This window comes from Alosa sapidissima, chromosome 17 (assembly GCF_018492685.1).
Source record: "Alosa sapidissima isolate fAloSap1 chromosome 17, fAloSap1.pri, whole genome shotgun sequence".
Lineage (NCBI taxonomy): Eukaryota > Metazoa > Chordata > Actinopteri > Clupeiformes > Clupeidae > Alosa > Alosa sapidissima.
In genome coordinates this window covers 33,067,366-33,087,732 of record NC_055973.1, presented here as the reverse complement: position 1 = coordinate 33,087,732, position 20,367 = coordinate 33,067,366, and the positions used below count along the sequence as shown (strand labels likewise).

General features: G+C 41.3%; 2 protein-coding genes and 2 long non-coding RNA genes across 5 annotated transcripts in view; all 4 read right to left on the bottom strand.

Annotated features, from left to right (window-relative positions):
- Positions 1-3,068: 3,068 nt before the first annotated feature.
- LOC121687840 lies at positions 3,069-5,726 on the bottom strand. Its single transcript, XR_006024424.1, has 4 exons — positions 4,867-5,726; positions 4,639-4,731; positions 4,194-4,557; positions 3,069-4,040 (listed from the first exon to the last, which is right to left on the bottom strand). It is a non-coding gene; the product is annotated as an uncharacterized LOC121687840 (long non-coding RNA).
- A 4,186-nt stretch (positions 5,727-9,912) lies between these two features.
- The window catches only part of LOC121687841, a 25,096-nt gene continuing 14,641 nt past the window's right edge, over positions 9,913-20,367 (bottom strand). Inside the window, exon 3 of the long non-coding RNA XR_006024425.1 lies at positions 9,913-10,355. This is a non-coding gene — a long non-coding RNA (uncharacterized LOC121687841). The remainder of the gene's footprint in view (positions 10,356-20,367) is intronic.
- hhla2b.2 (HERV-H LTR-associating 2b, tandem duplicate 2) lies at positions 10,352-14,218 on the bottom strand. The gene is made up of 6 exons (XM_042066954.1): positions 14,006-14,218; positions 12,880-13,200; positions 12,465-12,722; positions 11,708-12,019; positions 10,928-11,032; positions 10,352-10,490 (listed from the first exon to the last, which is right to left on the bottom strand). The coding sequence occupies exons 1-6, from the start codon at positions 14,070-14,072 to the stop codon at positions 10,396-10,398; spliced, it is 1,158 nt and encodes a 385-aa protein (XP_041922888.1). The 5' UTR covers positions 14,073-14,218; the 3' UTR covers positions 10,352-10,395.
- The window catches only part of hhla2b.1 (HERV-H LTR-associating 2b, tandem duplicate 1), a 10,751-nt gene continuing 9,577 nt past the window's right edge, over positions 19,194-20,367 (bottom strand). Inside the window, exons 6-9 of one of the 2 annotated variants that reach the window (XM_042066951.1) lie at positions 20,016-20,126; positions 19,603-19,662; positions 19,425-19,469; positions 19,194-19,356 (exon numbers count right to left, since the gene is read on the bottom strand). In XM_042066951.1, coding sequence (XP_041922885.1) covers positions 19,331-19,356; positions 19,425-19,469; positions 19,603-19,662; positions 20,016-20,126 — 242 coding nt within the window. In that variant the 3' untranslated portion in view covers positions 19,194-19,330. Of the gene's footprint in view, positions 19,357-19,424; positions 19,470-19,602; positions 19,663-20,015; positions 20,186-20,367 lie in introns of those variants that run through there. The other variant, XM_042066952.1, reaches the window with a different exon arrangement.

Here is a 20,367-nt window from a genome sequence, read left to right as displayed (position 1 = left end):
TCGATGTCTCGCTAATTTTTAACTATGGGAATTTATGCCACAGAACTAACCTGGTCCGTAGCAGGTTAACTTTGAAGCTAAATTAAGCTGTGTTGCAAATAAACCCAATCAGTCGGAAAACAAGTCTAAAAAGATGGTTCTGGGGACGCTGTGGCACAACAGACTACAGCGCTCAAACCACATACGGGTCCAAGTGCCCACAGGGACCCAGGTTCGAATCCGACCTGCGGTCATATCCTGTCCCACCCCATCTCTCTCTCCCACTTACTTCCTGTCTCACTCTTCACTGTCCTATGCAAATAAAGGCAAAAAGCCCAACAAATATAAGACTGTTCAGTGACAATAATGCTTTGCCAGTGGGCTATATTATATCTGATGCAAGCCAAAGGATAATTCTGTAGCCTGTAGGCCACAGAATATAGGTCAAAAGTTGAATGAACGAGTACTTACGTTCTTTTGATTTCTTACAGGTTATGTCGTTGTTGCCCACAACACACTAGCTTTCTGCTAATGAATGATGTCATTGACACATTTGAAAGGCTTTTTAGAACAAATAAGTGACTCAAAAAATATAATACTCAGCTGTGTGTATTTTCTCTGCCCCCTCTTTCGAATGCAACATTCAAATTTCTGTTCAAAAAATTATATCCCGAGAAGAGTGGATTTTGAAGGGGTACAGCTCCATAGACCTCCATTCATTCTGCACTTATTCGTGAGCGCCCTCACGTGGAACCAGAACAGGAACTGCAACCAGTTTAGAAACCGGAAGTTTCCCGAGAGTGGCAGTTCTCCCCTTATTAGACATTATATGGCTGTTAAGAGTAGCCTGCCAAATGTATTATATTATATAGAAATGAGCATATAATATAATTTTGACAATGGGTCAGTAATTTGTGATAATTAAGCTACTTTACAATTAATTTCATTGTCTGTGGAATGTGTTCAAGCTCCCTCTTTCCAACCTACACTTCATTTCTTGTAACAAATGTTAATAAATTACAATATCACACCATTACAGATGTATAATTTAATTTAATCAATTATAATACTTTAGATATTGCACATATTTTATCTGACTGTAGCCACTGTGCAGAATCTGTATAATAATATAAATATATATGTGTAGGAATATAAATACCTCTTGGCAGAAGGCAAAAAATGCAAAAGACACAATGAAAACCAATTCAAATGTATTTATTTGCGCACACACACACACACACACACTCTCTCTCCTCTCTCTCTCTCTCACACACACACACACACTCTCTCTCCTCTCTCTCTCACACACACACACTCACACACAAAGAACATGAGAACATATGAACATCACTATAAACAATCTGTGACGGACGTGTATGTTGATGGCTAGTCGCCCCCTCACTGACTATGTGCTCCTGTTAGAGAACAGCTGCGACTTACGTGATATTAAGAGATTTATTGATTCCAGGCATCAAAATGGTTCTTCATTGAACTGTTGGATATACATTCAAAGTATGGTTGTATATAAATACACAATGTGTCTGTGTGTGTGTGTGTGATTTTATTGTCATCAACGCACACGTACACACAAAGAGAATAACATTTTAGCAAGATGCTGGAGCAACGCGGAAAGTGTCTGCCAGCCAAGCACACAAACTCAAAATTCGTGCATGCACGCAAGTGCGTGGTACGTCACCGCTGACGTCTCTGGCGCCAAGACGCTGACTCCGGCAGGGAGTTTTCCACACAATCTCAAAAAAGTAGTGTACACATTTACAATGTACTTTTCTTCATTTCTTTCAGCCACTCTTCTTTTGACAGAGGCTCTGTATTTGGGCAGTATATAGTGCCCTTAAACCAGGGGTCTCAAACTCAAATGAGCTGGGGGCCACTTCTGCCAACGTCATCCGATTGGAGGGCCACGTCAGTGTTAGAGAATAAAAAAAGAAGGGCTATTTTCTAAAATGTTTTTTTTTTTTTCAAATACTGAATTTTCAAACACAAAACTACAAACAGAAAGTGCAAGTCTTTTTATCTATTTTTAGACACCTGTGCTAGCAACCTTAGATTATAAATAAAATAATGATAAAATAAATATTAATACAAATTCAAAAAAAAAAAACATAAAAACAGGTAGGCCTATGTGTGTGTTTTACACCAAATAAAAATATGTTCCTTTTTTAAACCTGGCAATAGGCATGAGGGTTAAGAAAGCAACACCATTGGATTTTTATATCAACATTTCAAAAGGCCATGACGTGATCAGAGATCAGAGATAAAGTCCTACTGTAAATGTAAAAATCTTTGAGTATAAACAAAAGTCTATGAAGGGGGTAAATTTACCCATCTAATTTGCCACTGGATGGCAAGCACCTCAAATTATGCACCTTTCAGTAAATACTGGATGTTGAACATATTTGAGCAGGTTTACTTTCTTTTTTGTCATATTACCCACATAACAAATTAACAGGAAAACAGTAGGCCTAAGATGTATACCAACAACTATTACTAGCCTATAACCACAAGGCCTACAATAAAGAAACCTGGTCAAATCAGTTCCTATCGCGGGTGACTTTGTAGTTCTTCAGAGCCCCTTTTTCTTCTACCCCTGCTGTCTGTACCACAACCATGGACACTATCATCACGATTACCACTGCAACCTCCCAGCTATGTTGGGTGGAGGGTCGAAATAAGCATGGTATGCTTAGTGGACACCGTCGTATACACGCAAAGACGCACCTCCATTCACAGAAGCCCTGACTATTACTGTCAATAGACGATCGATCATAATCTCCAAAAGGCAGATATTCGCCTTCAGAATCAGAATAGATGAATAACATAGCCGTCACACGTGAACGTTTTTCAACATTTGGTGTAGGCCTACTTCTATTTGTGCAAAATTATGGCCTGCATCGTTTCCGCGTCATTACGAACAAATGCACGTCTTCATGTTTCTCGCGTGTAATATAAGTATTTCCTGAAAACTTTGTGCAGCGATTTTGGGTTTGAATCAAGCTCTGGATGTCTAGCAAATAGTGGAGGAGAGTACAAATGAGATGTCACCGTACTTGGATCTATCGTCTATTTTAATCAGTATCTTTGTTTGTCGCAATTAAAAATACCCTCAAGGGCCGGATTACATTATTATTTTGACATAGGTCGCGGGCCGGAATTGGATTTGGAATAAGCATGGTATGCTGTCCACATTTCCGGCATGAATTCGCCTCCACTGTTCATTTATTAAACCTGGCCTTGGAGGTGGGTTTCTGTGGGCCAGGTGAGGGCTGGTGTGGGATAGCAGGGATGCACTGAGGGAGCAGGTGAAGGGGAAAAATCAGTGGCAGGGCTCTGAGGGAAAGATGGAAGCGGAGGGAAATGGGCAGAGACAACAGGAGGTGGTGTGGCTGAGGCAGCTGCTGGCTTTGGGAAAAGCTGCCTTGGTAGGCCACAGGTCTTGCATAGACGGTAGGTGGGGCACCAACAGGGTCTTCTGCTGCTCGCCTCTTAACCCTGGCTTGCCCTACTGTGCTCTGGGGCAGATGGTAACTGAGCTGGACACCAGGGGTTGGAGGAAGGATAACAGGGCGAAGGCTGGCTGAGGGAAGTGCTTCAGCAGCAACAGGGCGAGGAGGTGGAAGGTTGATCCCTTGCAGAAGAACCCTTTCATCCTTTTTAACCGCTGGCTGTACAGTCCTGTATGATGAAGTCCCATCGTGACTTGCCCTTCTTTGGACACAGCCTTACAAAAATGGCCTCCAGTCCGGCCGCTGTGCTGGGGAACCAGATGCACTGAGCACACAGCGCTTCATGCCGTCCACTCCTGCTGTGAAGTCCTTTTTCTTTTTAGGAGAACGGAACCGTCCTTGGTTGAGCCGTTCTTGGTTCCGTGCAGCAAAGGCCACACGTTGTTGGTCATACGGCAACAGGTTCTGCCACAGACTTACAATTCTGCCAGCCTGCTGGTTGGTAAGGGTCAAGGATGGCTCATGACGCAGATCCACCAGGAACTCAGCTAGGCTGTCCACCTTGTCCATGCCTGGCATGTTATGTTTGTCTACAGCCTGAAATAATATAGTAAATAAAAAACATAATTAGTAAAAGTTATGAGGGAGACAATCATTTCATATGATGAATTTCTATTTAGATACATGTAGTTTGACATAGTTATATGAGTAATGTAGGATAATTTTAGTCTTAAGTAATTGTTTGCTTACCAGTTCTGATGGCTGGACCAGTGGGGCCAGTGGTGGAGGAGGAGGCAGTGGGGCCAGTGGTGAAGGAGGAGGATGTCAATGTGAAGTATTAAAAGATTAGACAAGAAAACAATAAAAGAATATAGTTTGATCAAAGAATAGGCAGGACTTGACTCAGTTTATCCGGCACTTTCCAGGGCTTGAAAGGGGAGGTGCCTGATGGTCCAGGTGCAGCAGCGGGAGGAGCTCCTAGTGGGGCACCTGTGGCCTTATGAGCGGTCAGACCTGGACCTGATGGTGTTGCACCTGTGGCCTTATGAGTGGTCAGACCTGGACCTGATGGTGTGACACCTGTGTCCTTGAGAGCTGGTGTTGCACTTTTAGGCTGAGGAATTAAAAATAATCACTTTAAATCATCACCAAAGATATCAATACTGCTGTCAGAATAATAAGTGACACACATTACCTCAGCAGAGTGGAAACCACATGCACATGTCTGCTGACCCTGACCCATAAAAAGTGATGTCTGGCCCCTAAGCTGCGCCGGACATTTCTCAATCTGTAACACAGACATGCATACTTTTTCATTCATTGATTTTCATTAATTGATTGGTAGTTCACTTTTCCTATTGATCCAGTGAGTCCGTTAACATAATAGCTCACATACAGAACACATAGAGTACTGTAAACTAACCTTTTTATAGAGGTCGTGCCATGTTTTCACCTTAGTGCCAGGCCTGTTACCTAATTCTGAGGGCCAGGTCCCTGAGTTGGCATACCACACCTCGTCTCCCATCGCCCGATGTCTTTTTTTCTTCATTGATGCCATCTTTTAAACAGAGCACAATTGATGGCATCTTTTCAACAGAGCACAATTGTAACAAGTTTGTTATTACAATTATCATATGACTGTCAACATTGTAAACTATCCTAACAACGTATGATAGATAGGCCTATAACGCTATCGTAACAACTTAACATAATAACAACATAATTTACGTTACATTAACAGTTACCTACCGCTAATGCTAGTTAATAGACACTAACACTGTTCCTGTCCCATAGTCTTAGCTAGAGAAATGTAACTAATTAATGAACTAAATAATTAATTAAATATAGAAAAATGCCATAGACTACCTTGGATGGATCCGTGATTCATAGAGATGACAGACCACGCTGGATGACATGAGTGGCCAGAAATGGACGAGGAAAAGCCGGTGCGCCGTTTGATTGGCAGGAAATGAAGCAGAGAATATTCCATTGGTAGGAAATGAGCAGTGGCTGCGTGGTGATTGGAGCAAGCTGGACGCGTGTGCGTTACAGTAGGTAGGGCAACCTGAGCAACCCCCCTGTGCACGTCCCTGCTCACCAACGGTCACAGTATGGTATGGCAACTGCTTTGCCTCCGACCGTAAAGCATTTCAGAGGGTGGTGAAAATTGCCCAATGCATCAACGGTTCCCCACTCCCCTCCATCGAGGCTATCCAGGGCAAGCGATGCTTACGTAAGGCGCGTAGCATCATCAAAGACTGTTCACCCCACTGCCCTCCGGGAGGCGTTACAGGTATCTCCGCACCAGAGTTTCCGCTAGAAAAAAATGGTGCCGGTCAAAGTGACCGACAGAGGTTTCGTTTTCTGGACATTTTGATGATATGCCGGTCAAATATCCTATTATCGCTTCATAATTAGTCAAGTTGAGGAAAACTGGAGACAGGCTATATAACTTAAAGAATGACATAATCAGGCTGAATAGAATGCAACATGTTCATTAGCCTAACTTACGTAAACATGCCTAACAAGATCTAGCCAGTCCGCTTCGTTCATTGTTTTAAAAAGGCTACGTTGTTTGTTGCTGCTACACCTTATCTCCAGTGGTTCCACTGTTTAACTTGCACAGATGCGCAAACACAAGAATGAGCACTCACACCACTACCCCCTATGGGCTATGCCTCTTTATTTGATAACAATAAATTAAGAAATGTTTCCTATTCTGGGAAATGTTTAGTTTCTTTTTCTTTTGGTCCGCGGTTCAATGATACCGTTTAATTGTGCCGGAAATGATCCGCGGACCAGCAATCTCCTCGTCGAGGAGGCCCTAACCCTGCAGATCATAGACAGAGAAAGCATAGGCCTACTGTATGCTTTGGGTACAGAACACAGTTGCATGTCCAGTGTAGCTCCACTCAACCATCTGGGATCGATCTATTGGAGTGGTGCTTCAGAAGGCTGGGCCTTATTAAAAAATCCGTGCATAAGATTGGATAAGCCATTTGTCCGTCATCTATTGACGTGCTACTTCAACCACTCACATGGAAGCCAACCCGTGACGCTGAGAACAGTCTCACAGTCGCTTCTATGCTACGTCACATCTATGAAACTCCCGCCCTGCGTCCTGATTGGCTCTACCATACAATCTGGTGCAGAAATCACTCTCAACGGAACCGATCCCAGATGGATGTGAGTGGAGCTAGGTGGAACGAAATTCATCTGGCGAGAGTCAGGTTAGTTTTCACCTGCCCTTTTTCAACAATCTGAGGGCTGTCACAACTTTGACAGCACTCTTCTCACTTGTCGAGCAACATAATAAAATCAGCTTTCCCATTCTGTGAATCATGTCATAAAATCACCTTTCCCATTCTGTGAATCATGTCATAAAATCACCTTTCCCATTTTGTGAATCATGTCATAACTTGCCTTTCTAGTGCTCAGCTCATGAATGAAAAAATTACAGGCATATGAGAATGATCAGCATTAACTACAATGATGTGTGATATTCATCATAAGCAGTGACCATAAGCTGCTGTGCCTGGTGTTTTGGTTTGACCTAAAACCAGCTACATGTGGCCTACACCATCAGGTACACATGTGGCCTACACCAGTACACATGTGGCCTACACCATCATCTACACATGTGGCCTACACCATCAGGTACACGCCATTTGACCTCCTTTAGGCTACTCATGGTTAAATGACTCATTACAGGGCGAATGAAGACTCTCTTGCCCGCCCCTACTGCCTGTAGGAAGAATATTCCGCTTGCAAGTTCGGTGTATCCTACCCGCGACCTTCAGTCTCACAAAGTCTCAGACATCGCGAGAAGCAGGATCAGTTTACATCCTGCATCCCCAGCACAGAGGCAGGCTAACAAAACCCAGCTAGCGATTATTGCAAACGTGTGTATAATGGTAGCCTGACGAGCCAGACCCACATTAAAATGTAGGGTCTGGGCACTCACCGTTCGCAGTGCTTAGTCCGAGGGGCGGGATAATCGGTTGTCTTTCAAATTCCCTCTGCACGCAATAGGACAGCGGCAGCGCTATGAGTCCCATGCGTTTCCCACCAGCGGAGCTATTTGGCTAGTTCAAACTTTTGCCAACTTAATAAAAGCTTAACTCGTGTCACACTGTTCGCCAACAGCAACATTATCTTATTTGTTTTCATACTTGGGAATAGCAGGGAATTCATAGCAGGGAATTCAAGCCAAACCGTTGCAACTCTGCCATCAATCATTATGTTAAGCCCGCCTAACGACTCTATACACGATTTGATTGGCCTGATAGAAGTTTAATTTTTCGAGCTCACAAGCCAACGGAGAGTTGCTAGACTAGCCCTGGCAGGAAATGTAATTTGCTGCCGCTAGGGTGCGTCTAGATTTCTAGGCTAGTATAATGGCAGAGCCGGCGAAGAAGCAGCGAAAACGGAAGATGCAAAGAAAAGGAAAAGAGCTTCAGACCGAGCGAGGTCTCGCACACGTATCGACGCGTACAGACGCTAGGGGGAGCTTTGTAGAGAAAAAGCACTCAGGCTTGCCTGGTGTCCCTTTAAAATACATACCAGTAGTATTTGGCATATAGTTGCTCCATATGGCATGAGGGAGGCCACAATAATGTGTTACTTGCTTGGATAGGAAGGAACAGTTATGATTCGGTGCCGTTATCTTATTCCCTTAAATATCTAGAGCATTTTCAGTAGGCCTACACACCTCAGTTTGACAGTAAAACTGAACCCCTTTCCTTTGTTTTATGAGGTTGGATGAAACGCTAAAAACAAGCCATAGATAAAAATGTGTGGATTTTATTCATCTTTGAGGACAGTGCAACTTTTCATTTTAGAGAATTTTAACACACTCTCACCACTGATCTTCAGAAAACAGGAAAGCTAACTTTAGATAAGATAGTTACAGTATAGGGCTATACATTGTGGGTGACAGGAGGGCGAGGAACCAACAGAAAATCCATTTATTCATGAAGCTGCCCTGTAATCCACTCCAGCCATGTCAGGCTAATGCATTTGTTTAGTAATACAATAAGGCTCATGCAAAAACACAATATTGTTAATAAACAATCTCACCAGATTATACACTGTAAACTTCTGTTCTGGGCTATTTCTTTCACCTCTAGCCCTCTTTTTACAGTGTATTTGAGTTGTCTATTGACAAGTTCCACTAGCAAGTATAGGGTTTTTAAACATTCACAGAATTCACTAGAAAGATTTCTACATTTCAGACTGTTTTAGATCTGACCACTAGAGGGCGATGATAGTCTGTTGGAAATAATTGCTTCAGGAATTACCAGATTTAAGGTGAATACTCCTCTTCGAAACTACTATGCTACACAAAGCTGTAATCAGTTGAAGTGTAGGCTACTCCCATAATCTTTCATCTACTGACATGGATTCTGTCAGCAAATGACTGCTGAGAGGATCTCTGAATGGGAGGCATATAGACGAACACAAAGATTGTTGTGCCTTCACTGACTTAGATTAGTTCAAGGTCTGGGAATGGAACAAGCTGAGCAACATGCCAAAGGACACCGATAACACAAGTGCTCACAAAGTATCTCTGTTAAACCAGAAACATGGTGCATTGACGAAAAAAGGACACAGAAGCGTTTAAGAAATACAAAACATGTATAATATGCTCATTGGTTGTCATTCACAACCTTACTGTAATGCCACATCAAAAACAACAAAACTGCTTTGCCCTTTGGTGCAATAAGCTTCCTGAGTAATCTGATTGGCATGTTGTCTTCCAGCTTCAGCCCTAATAAAATGACTGATTCAACTCACAAGTATGAGACTCAGGTGACTTCCTGCTCTACCCAGTAATCAGTAGGGGTTAAGTCATTGAGAGACCTCAGACCCATTAGACCCGCCTCAGACGAGTCCAGGAAGTGACGTCAATTCCGGAAAATAAGTACATAATTTACTTTACTCTTTATGGACAATACAGCTGGAAAAAACGTGTTTTCTTTTACAGTTCATGGAAAAAATAGTCACATTAGGAAGCTTTTTATTATTATTCGTAATTCACATTTATTTATTAAATAATCGACTGTCCACGAGATCTGCCAGTCAGCTGGAAGGAGCTCGTGATTCACGCATAGGGACTCACGGCAGATACTGCGCAAAATTTTGGTTTATGACTATCGTTTAGGTGTCCTTCCTATTCATTAACATGAACATGATGACTGACTAAATAAATGACTATTATGTTTAATAAACCATTGTAGGCATACAAGTTATCATTATATCACACCACATAGCCTAGTTTTCTGTAGGCTAGGCTACTGTGTGACATGCTTTAGGCTACAGGATATAAATCAACAATAGGCTATCAACACATTTGCAGTATCACTGTTGCAGAAATCACATAAAAGAAGGCATCCTCTTGATTGTTTGTACATTTTTGCACATTCCAACATAAGGAAGCAGCATGAGGAAACTTGTCGTTTTTCTGCCTTATTTTCTAACTAATTTTACGAGTCTGCAGTATCACTGAGTACAGCTGTTACAAGAGGGTCTGGCGTCCCTTTATTATGATGCACTTCCTGCGACGCGGTCATTCGTCTCTAAATGACTTAACTCCCTCTCCCAGTAATGCAGTGTACCCAGACCTGCTAACTGTTGTGCTCACAGAAATGGTCACTATATCCTCCCTCATCTCCATACAATAACTATTTTTTGTACAGCTCAGGTACTTATATTATATTGCATATTGTACAATCCTTCATTTTGTTCCAGACAATACTGGTATTTTACAAATGTGCAGCATTATAAAAACTAAAAAAAAGTCTCAAAGTCTCCTGCTGAGATGTACAGTATAGGCCTATACTGTTTCTCTCAGACAGGCGGTCTCTTGATGGTGCTCACCTGGCAGTTCTGGTTGGTTTTGGATGTTCTGCTCTGGTTTTAAACACATTACTATTTCCTGTTATTCTCAGATTTATTGTCCATTTGTCAGTTTTTGTGACTCTGCATTGCCAGTTTCAGATGACGGCTTATCTGTCTGTAGCTCACATTCTGTATTGTCCTGCTTAGCTGTAAAAAAACACAAACTAAATCATTTCAAGAACAATGACAATAACAGCAGCAACAACAACAACGATGACAAAACAAGAAGAGAAAAAATGGAAAAAAGTGGAACATTTGAGTGTTTTAATGTTATTGACACACTGTTAGTCAGAGACCTTGCCCTCTGCAGTAGCCTAAATATCTGAAGTATTCTAGGTTAGACAGAGACCTTGCCCTCTGCCATGAAGACCTGAGGTGTTTAGGGACTACACTTAACTAGAATGATTGTTTTCTGCAGTAGCAGTAGCCATTTTCCTTACAGTGATAACCCAATCCTTGGCTCAAATATTGAGAAAATCTCTGTCCCAGATAATGTGCTAAATGTCATCAATAGTAGTGGATAGTATAATAATAATACATAATAATAATAATAATAATAATACAAACACAACAACAAAACTCACCATCACATATTTTCTTTTTGACAACTATGCCTACAAGGCCAACAATTATTACTACTACCACAGCAGCAGGTACAGCTATTGCAGCTGGGTGAGTACCTCCAGGGCCTGAAAGAGAAATAGAAAGGTAACAATTATCCTGGGCAAACATAGCAACATAGGGTTAACATTAGTTCAGTGCATTCCTCATGCCTCAAGGCTTTTTTCTCTTTTGCACATTTATCAAGAACCTCATGAGGTATAAGCAGACAACATTATGAATTCTAGGATTTAAAGGTATCCAAGTCTCCCCCCCCCACCCCCGCGGCGCCACCTACAGTTGTGGAGTACTTAGTTATTTGTGTTCCTTTGTTTTACAATCTCCTAAGAGCCATGTCATCTGACGAGGTAATATTACATGATTTCATACAAATAGTTGGCTATTGCACAATTGTCTTAAATCAACTTGTGATTCTCCTGCTTAGGGGACAGTGAACAGTGGACAGTGTTACAAGGCTGGTTCTTCATAGACGGGTAGGATTGTCCCTATTACAAGTCAATCTACCATCAAAATGACTTTGAAGATGCATATTAAGGTAAAAAAACTTAAATAGGATGCCTTTAAATGAGTCAGTGAATACAGGCCAAATTTTAGTGCTTCAGTACTGTTTACAACCACAGAAATTCCAAAAAAAAATTTGTCTGCACCCTAACAAACTATATCAACCACAGCACACACACAGTTCTGATTTAGGTTGTGTGGATATCAGCCCATACTGGAGGCCTGATGGCAGCTGATTTTACCTCTTTCAGACTGCAGAAAGACTTCTGTTTCTTCTAAGTGTCTGAACTTGGTTGTAACAACTTCACAGCTGTATCTCCCACTCAAAGTGTTGTCATTCAGGTTGTGAAGTGTGATTGCTGTTTCTTTGTCTGTATACTTCACATGGCCTTTCCACGGGCGGTACGCTTCACTCTGAGACGTGCGACTGTCAAAGGTGAGGACCTTTGCGTTCCCATCGAAAAGCCAGGTTAGTGTGAAGTCCTTGAGGTTTGCATTTGCCCCTGGGACACTGCAGGGAATGATCAAATCCTCACCTTCCTTAGCACTAAGGCCTGCAGTAAATAACAAATCTCAAATCAGTAACTCCCCCCTCTCACCCCCAGTCACCAATACATCTAACTATCAGGACATACAGTACAGTATATGGGTATAACTTGATATGCATATGGTGAGATAGATACATTCATGCAATTTCATAAATGTGCTTGGGGAGGTGCAGCAGTGGTTCTTGGGTTGATAAAGCATGGGCAAGTGTAACTCTCTCTAAAGGCCATTCCACATCTTCACTGAAGAATTCCACATTGTCCTTCAGAAATAATATCACTGTAACTTGTTTTCAAGGACTGTTCCCTCTCTTTACATAGAAGGCCACAAAAAGACTAATAGTTTTTATGTGCAAGACTGGCTTTAAATTCTTTGTCAAAGCAACATAAATAACACATATAGTGGTTAGTCTTAGTATGGTCTTGAAATTAAATGAATAAAGGTGACACGTACTCTGCTGTTTTAGTGAAGATGTCCGGGTGGTCTCCCCTACTGTAACAGTGCAGATGTAAGTGCTGTTGGACGTCGTCTTCTTCACACTGCTGGTTATTGAGAACAAGCCCTGGGCGTTTGATTGTGTCTCTGCTGTCTCTGATTGTATCTGTGAGGGTGGGTCAGTAGACCAGTCGAGGGTGGGAGTCGGGTAGAGGCCCTCAGAACTGCACGTCAGTGTGTCATTGACCACTGTTATATCCACTGACTTGATTGGACCTATAGAAGAAATGTTTATATTTAAACATGGCAATAATGCTAACGCTGACTTTTATTAGCCATGAATCTAAAATAAAACTTTACAATACAACTAAGATCATTTGTAAATATGTGTGATATACATATAATGTACAGATATGTAGGAAAAGTGAAATACCTTCCACTTCCACATCCACAAATTGCTCGTCATTCCCCTTCGTGGTGCTGGTGTAACACTTGTACCTGCCCTGATCTTCTATCTTGACGTCAGTTAATGAGAGTGATGCATTTCCAGGAGATATCAGATCTGTAAATAGTGAAGTCCTTCCTCTATACCTTGAGTCCTGGTATAATGGTTGGTCCTTTCCTAGATAATAACTATGAACTGGATTGTCATTGTTTTTAGCTTGGTACCAGTGAATCACTACATCCCCTCCATGGGGTTCAATGGTGCAGGGAAGCATGCAACGTTTAGAGATGACACAGGTGACTTGAGCATCTAGAGGGGAGGGGAGGATAAAATGTCCAGTTTAGAGATATAGTGACATTAATTCAGGTACCAAGAGACCACATTTCATCCATGTCATCCAGCTATTATCTGATACTCAACAGGTGGCTAAGCTGCCATTTGTCATTCATACAAGTCACTGATAGCTAAAACACAGAGGAGACCCTCATGACCTTCACTGCTGGTTAAAACACTAAGGAGGACACCTTCATGTGTTCATGTAAATGTATTACCCAGAGTATTGTGCACCTTGAAAAACTTTGTTGAAAAGAAAACTGTGAATGAAAGCTTGTTCATCTCCCTACAGTTTACTTGCATAGTTCTTAGTGAGCAAACCTGAAAGGTTAGAGATAGCAATTGTTGTCACACTCAAAAGGAATCTGGTCAGGCAAGTGCCTGGCATAAGGAAATGAAAGAAACACACAAACTCATGCTGAGTGACCAATAGAGGTAAATAGTTTACTTATTGGACCTGTTTAGTTCAAAGTTCAAGGTTCCAAGGTGCACTGGAAGTCTAGCACACTGGTGGGCCTTTTATCAACACATTTATTTTGTGTTTTCTTTTTTTAATTCACTATATGCGTTGAATGAAAGTTAAATGTTCTGTTCAATCATATATTTGTTTTTAATCATTAAGGGAAATAAATTAACTGAAATGATTTGAAAGCCTGAAAATAAAGCAAGAAACCATTTACCACCGAGGATAAGGATTTAGCAGAATTAGATAGTGAATATAGAAAACATGGACTGTAAGAAAACATATTGGACTGTTAATCTGTACACTTTGGTTACTTACTTTGTCCTTCTGTGATTTTCAGAATCCAGAGCAGTACAACCAGGATCAATTCATATGTCCAAGCCATATAGTCCTCCCTTATCTTTTACTGTTTCTTGAATAAAACAAAAACAATCACTACTAGTCATTTTTCAATGAAGAATATTCCACATATCATTGCCAATCAATGCCATGACTGAATGCCATGAACATTCCAACCTGCACACCTACACTCTATCAGGAAAGGCAGGACTGAGTCACAAGTAACACCTCACCCTTTTTTCACTGTGCAGCGATTGGCTCAAAGTACAGTCTGCTGCAGTAATTTTTACATGGGACATCAAACCGGTCACCAATTCCACTAAATCACCAGGGCACATTTTTGTGGTTTGTTAAAGCTGCAGTTGACAAGTCTGACAGATTAAGGGGACTTGAATTTTGAATGTTTACAACTCTCATGCCCCTCCCCCACTACCACCGAGCACCCTCTCATCGAGTTTGTGCTCGTCAGTAAGCACAAGACTGCACCAGACTGTGATTGACAGTCAGATCTCAAACAGCCCTGCTCTGATTGGACCAGAAGAACCAGGAGCTGTGGATTTTTGCAAAACAAATAACAGGCTCTAGGTGGAGGTAGAAGTGCGGGTTTTTTTTTAAAAAACCGGCTGATTTATCTTGTTCTGTCGGAGCATACTGTAGTGTCGGTTTCAGTGAATATGATCAAAAAAATCTTGCCAACTGCAGCTTTAAAGAGCCGCTTTAACCCAGCCCATCAAGACTTGTACTGTATGTGGTGTAGCTCCACCTAGTGAAAGACGTAAAAGCAAAAATGTGCCACTAATTTTGACATGTAAGATCACCATTACAACTTTTGGATGAGCGCTACAACTCCCCCATCTACAGGCCGATGGATAGAAAGACAAAGCACAAGCAGGGCTTATACACACACGCACACACGCACACACACACACACACACACACTGGGCTGTTTCCAACTTTTTCCAGCAGGAACTTGAGAGTAGTTTTTAAGAGGTTTCACACCTTTGTGCACTGCAGAGACCACCCACCCCTGTATGATCCCTTTCAGGAACTTTTACAGGGTGAAACACAGTAAGTCCTGCTAAGGCAGGGGTCTCAAACTCAAATGAGCTGGGGGCCATTATTTCTGAAAATGCAATGCCCCCCCCTCCCCCCACACACAAAATACTAACACAAAACTGCAAACAGAAAGTGCAAGTCTTTTTATCTCTTTTTAGACTCTTGCCAGCAACCTTAGCTTATAAATAAAATAATGATAAAATAAATATTAATACAAATTATAAAACAAAAAAAACATAAAAACAGGTGTGTGTGTTTCACACCAAACAAAAATATTTTCCTCTCATAACTTATTTAATCCTTTAGGTGCCAGGGTTAAGAAAACAACACCATTGGATTTTTATATCAAAATTTCAAAAGGCTATGGCTTGATAATGGTCAGAGATAAAGTTGTACTGTAAATGTAAAAATCTTTGAGTATAATCAAAAGTTTGTGGAGGGGGTAAATTTACCCATCTAATCTGCCACTGGATGGTAAGCACCTCAAATGATGCACCTTTCAGTAAATACTGGATGTTGAACATTTGAGCAGGTTTACTTTCTTTTTTGTCATATTACCCACATAACAAATTAACAGGAAAACAGTAGGCCTAAGATGCAAACCAACAATAGTAAACTATTACTATAATCACAAACCGTTATTATAGGCCTATCGATCATAATCTCCAAAAGGCAGATATTCTCCTTCAGAATTTGAATAGGTGAATAACACCTTGCTTTTTTTCAACATTTGGTGTAGGCCTATATTTCTGCTTCAATTTGTGCAAATCTATGGCCTGCATCGTTTCCGCGTCATTTCAAACAAATGCACGTCTTTGTTTCTCATGTGTAGGCTAATACTGTACAAGTATTTCCTGAAAGCGAATTTGGGCTTGAATCAAAGCTCTGGATGTCTAGCAACTAGAGGACGGGAGTATCTATCGTCTATTTTAATCAGTGCTATTGTTTGTCGCAATTAAAAATACCCTCAAGGGCCGACTTACATTATTATTTTGACATTAGGTTGCGGGCCGGAATTGGGCCGGACGCGGGCCGGATGTGGCCCGCGGGCCGGTAGTTTGAGACCCCTGTGCTAAGGGGTAGATACTTTTGAGCAGCACTGAAACTACTGGGTGACCCCTGCCGTGGCGTGAGACGTAATTAAGGCATGAATGAGGTGTGAGTCAACGAGCATCATTTTTTTTTAAACCCTGCAAGGCAGAGGTTAGACGGCTGAAAGATTCCTGTTCTGTACATGTCCCCATTTTTACTTGGGTAGTGTGCTGAGTTTCTATAGTAGAAATCTGGCTGGCACAGGCACATAAACATGAACACGCATACACACACGCACGCACGTGCACACACGCACACACGCACACACACACACACGCACGCACACACACACACACACACACACACACACACACACACAGACACACACACACACACACACACACAAGTAGTGCATATCTGTAACATATAGAGAGAGAAGGTCTGCACACTGTATGTGAGCTCCAAAAATACTCCATTGAAGTCTAAAAAGGCTGAAAGAGTAGACTTAAGTAAAGTATATTTTTTAGACTTAAATAAAGTACTGTATATTTTACAGATTTAAATAAAGTATATATTTTTGAGCTGTGTGCAGACCTTCTCCCTCTATCTCTCTGACACACTTTGTCTGGCACCTGTAAAAACATATTTTGATGTGCATGTGCGCACCATTTATAGTCAAAGTGAAATTAACTTCACCGTGGTCTCATAGTCAATAACCAAACAGTTCTACACAGTTAATTACTTTCACTACTAACTGACAAGGGGTTACTATCGATAACATAGCCTGAAAAAAGCAACACTTACCCCAATAATGTTTAAATGACTGAATAAAAATCATAAGGATATTTATCCTGCAGAGGAGTTGCTGCTTACATCTCGTGACAGTACACGTACACGATTGGGCCTGTCATGTTGAAGTGTGTGTGTGTGCGTGTGTGTGTGTGTGTGTGTGTGTGTGTGTGTGTGTGTGTGTGTTTCTGTAGATGAGAGATGGTTCTGTGCTCACACTAGAGTTGTTCTTATCTTTGAAGGACATGTCTTAGACCTCGGCACACAGACACGAATGCGTCACTGTCCGACTCCCACTCATAACAGTAACTTTACACAAAAATCAGCCTTGGTTTTGTGTCTCAGAAAAGAAACTGGCTTTTCTGTAAGTAATTATTATTTTGTAAGGTTACTGTATGGACTCAAAATAGTCTCAAATGATTTGTACGTGCGTATCAGGTTCTCAAACTGTAGAAATGATTTGTAACTGTAAAATGATTTGTACAAGTAAATGTCCATATTACAAATATGGATTTGTGGAGGAGTTCAAAGGCGAGTGCAGATGCATGTGGGCTATACTCTGCTAGTCACAAACAGGTTTTAGTAAAGCAAGTGCAGATGCATGTACTCTGCTAGTCACAAACAGGTTTTAGTAAAGCGAGTGCAGATGCATGTACTCTGCTAGTCACAAACAGGTTTTAGTAAAGCAAGTGCAGATGCAGGTTTTAGTAAAGCAAGTGCAGATGCAGGTTTTAGTAAAGCGAGTGCAGATGCATGTACTCTGCTAGTCACAAACAGGTTTTAGTAAAGCGAGTGCAGATGCATGTACTCTGCTAGTCACAAACAGGTTTTAGTAAAGCAAGTGCAGATGCATGTACTCTGCTAGTCACAAACAGGTTTTAGTAAAGCGAGTGCAGATGCATGTACTCTGCTAGTCACAAACAGGTTTTAGTAAAGCAAGGTTTAGTGAAATCCCTGCTACATTTGGTCTTGCGTGCACGCAGATTCCTTCAAATGCGCCGCTGACTATCAAAATACCTGCACTGTTTTAAGTTGCGCTGCTTGCTGTTAAAGGGAATGACAGATGTCATTCTCATTGTTTTAAAGGATGTTACACCCAAAACACACCCATGACTGATTAAGAAACATACTGTAAGAACAACCCTTTTGCGCCGGAGCCCAGCGTTTGATCACAAAATCACACATCAGTGATTGTGGACTGGCCATGCCTTTATAAACTTTGCCCCTCTGACCATCCGTTTCTAATCGCCAAAATAGGGCCCGACGTGTGTTCTACCTCTGGCATATTTAGTAATAGTTAGTATGGGCAGTTTCTAGTGGTTCATTCTGATGTTCTGATGTGTTATGACAGCTACTGTATTTTTGATTTATGACAGCCATTGCAACCAGGACAACCATCTTTGAGCAGCAGCACATTTCATATGCACTCTGGGAAATGTCAGACTAACAGAAAAAAATGAATGGATCAGTGATTTTAAAATGAAGTTTGATAGTCATTCAACTTTCTGGGAGAAATAACAAAATGGGAGGGGGCCGGGAGATGACCTTGAAATACGGGAGAAACCAGGGAAAAACATGAGTGTTGGCAGGTATGACACACACACAGACACACATACCCCCACATATACTCCCCATTACCTCCCTGCTTCACACACACACACTTACACACACACACACACACACACACACACACCGTTACATCACCCCACACACACACTTACATGCACACACACACACACACACACACACACACACACACACACACACACACACACACACCACATCACCCTCCCCACATCAGACTTTTTTCACTTTCACAAATATATTCATAAATGTATAGATATAGATATAAGATATAGATATAAAGATATTCATAAATGTATAGATATAGATATAAAGATATTTATCCAAATGTACAGGTATACCGTTATCAAAGTCAGCAAAAAGTACCACAGTTTTCACTCAGTTTTCTTCATAATATCAGTACTTTTCTTTCTTTCATTTTAAAAACACCTATCCTATCAGTTATAGTAACTGAGAGGAAGGCTATGCATTCAGTAATCCAGCAGTACACCTATAAAGACTGTTCTATTACTAGGTGAGTTATTGTATTACTAAAGATCCAAAGACCACAGGTGAGTTATTGTACAGTATTACTAAAGATCTAAAGCCCACAGGTGAGTTACTCTTGGAGCTGCACACACACACGCTTCCACTGGCTCCTGCCCAGTCCTTCATGCCTCTGGGAGATCAGTGTGATGTTTGGAGTCTTTTTGACCATGTCTTTGTGTACCATTACCACACTATTGTTTTATTGTTTGTCCATCATGGCATTGACTGTAGACACAGTCTTGTAGTTGGACCAGTTGATGTCGATTTAGATAGTAACAGTATTTTCATCTCTCAGAACAACACTGACAAGTTGGGCTATGTGTGGCCATCACTCTGGTGGTCAGTTGGGCTATGTGCGGCCATCACACTGGTGGTCAGTTGGGCTATGTGTGGCCATCACACTGGTGGTCTGCCAAATGAAAGTTCTCAGATGAAATCTCAGTGTCTGTTTTATCTGAAACAAAGCAAACAGACACCACAAGAGTCATCATTTGTACAACACACATGTTGTGAGGATTTATTCATTCAGAGCAATTGTTGGATGGATGCTGCGCCCCCCCCCCCCCCCCCCCCCCCCCACAGTGTACCTTGTATGGGCTGCATCACAGTGGCCTCCTCCATCCTCTTCTCCGACTGAGAGCAATCAGCTGATCAAGGCACACAAAAGTCATGATTAGTGTGTTTGAAAACAGTGTATTTGCTTATGCAGTTTTATTCACAGTACACATCATGCAAAAATGTTCTGTTTGTTGAATATTGCAACATGCAAAACCAAAAATGTAGATGTGTATTATATCATTAGATTTGTAGTGAGAAGTTTAGAAGATAGAAATGTTATTATGTTATATATAATGAGAAGTTCTAAGATAGTTTATGTTATTATGTTATATATAATGAGAAGTTTAGAAGATAGTTTATGTTATTATGTTATATATAATGAGAAGTTTATACGATAGTTTATGTTATTGAGAAGTTTATACGATAGTTTATGTTATTAAACCTCTGAGCTTCAGGATCCCAATGACAGCTGCCATTGTAATGGCTAGCACAGCTACAACCACAGCAGCTATCCACCACGAGGACGACGCCTGTCCTGCCTCTGCCCTCTCGCCTGGACAAGAAAAGCACTCAGTTTCAAACCAGGATCAAGAGGGCTTGGTGGTCACATGGCTTCAAATAAGAAGGGAGAGGCGTTCACAGATAGAACAATGCATTACTCACTGTACTGTGTTAAGGCCCAGATAAGTATTTTCATCATGCGTCATAACATAAATAAGTAACTTATTAATCATCTCAAAGATTACATTTGTTCAGAGGTGTAAAAGTCCAGTTTCAGAAAGTAAAAGTCAAAT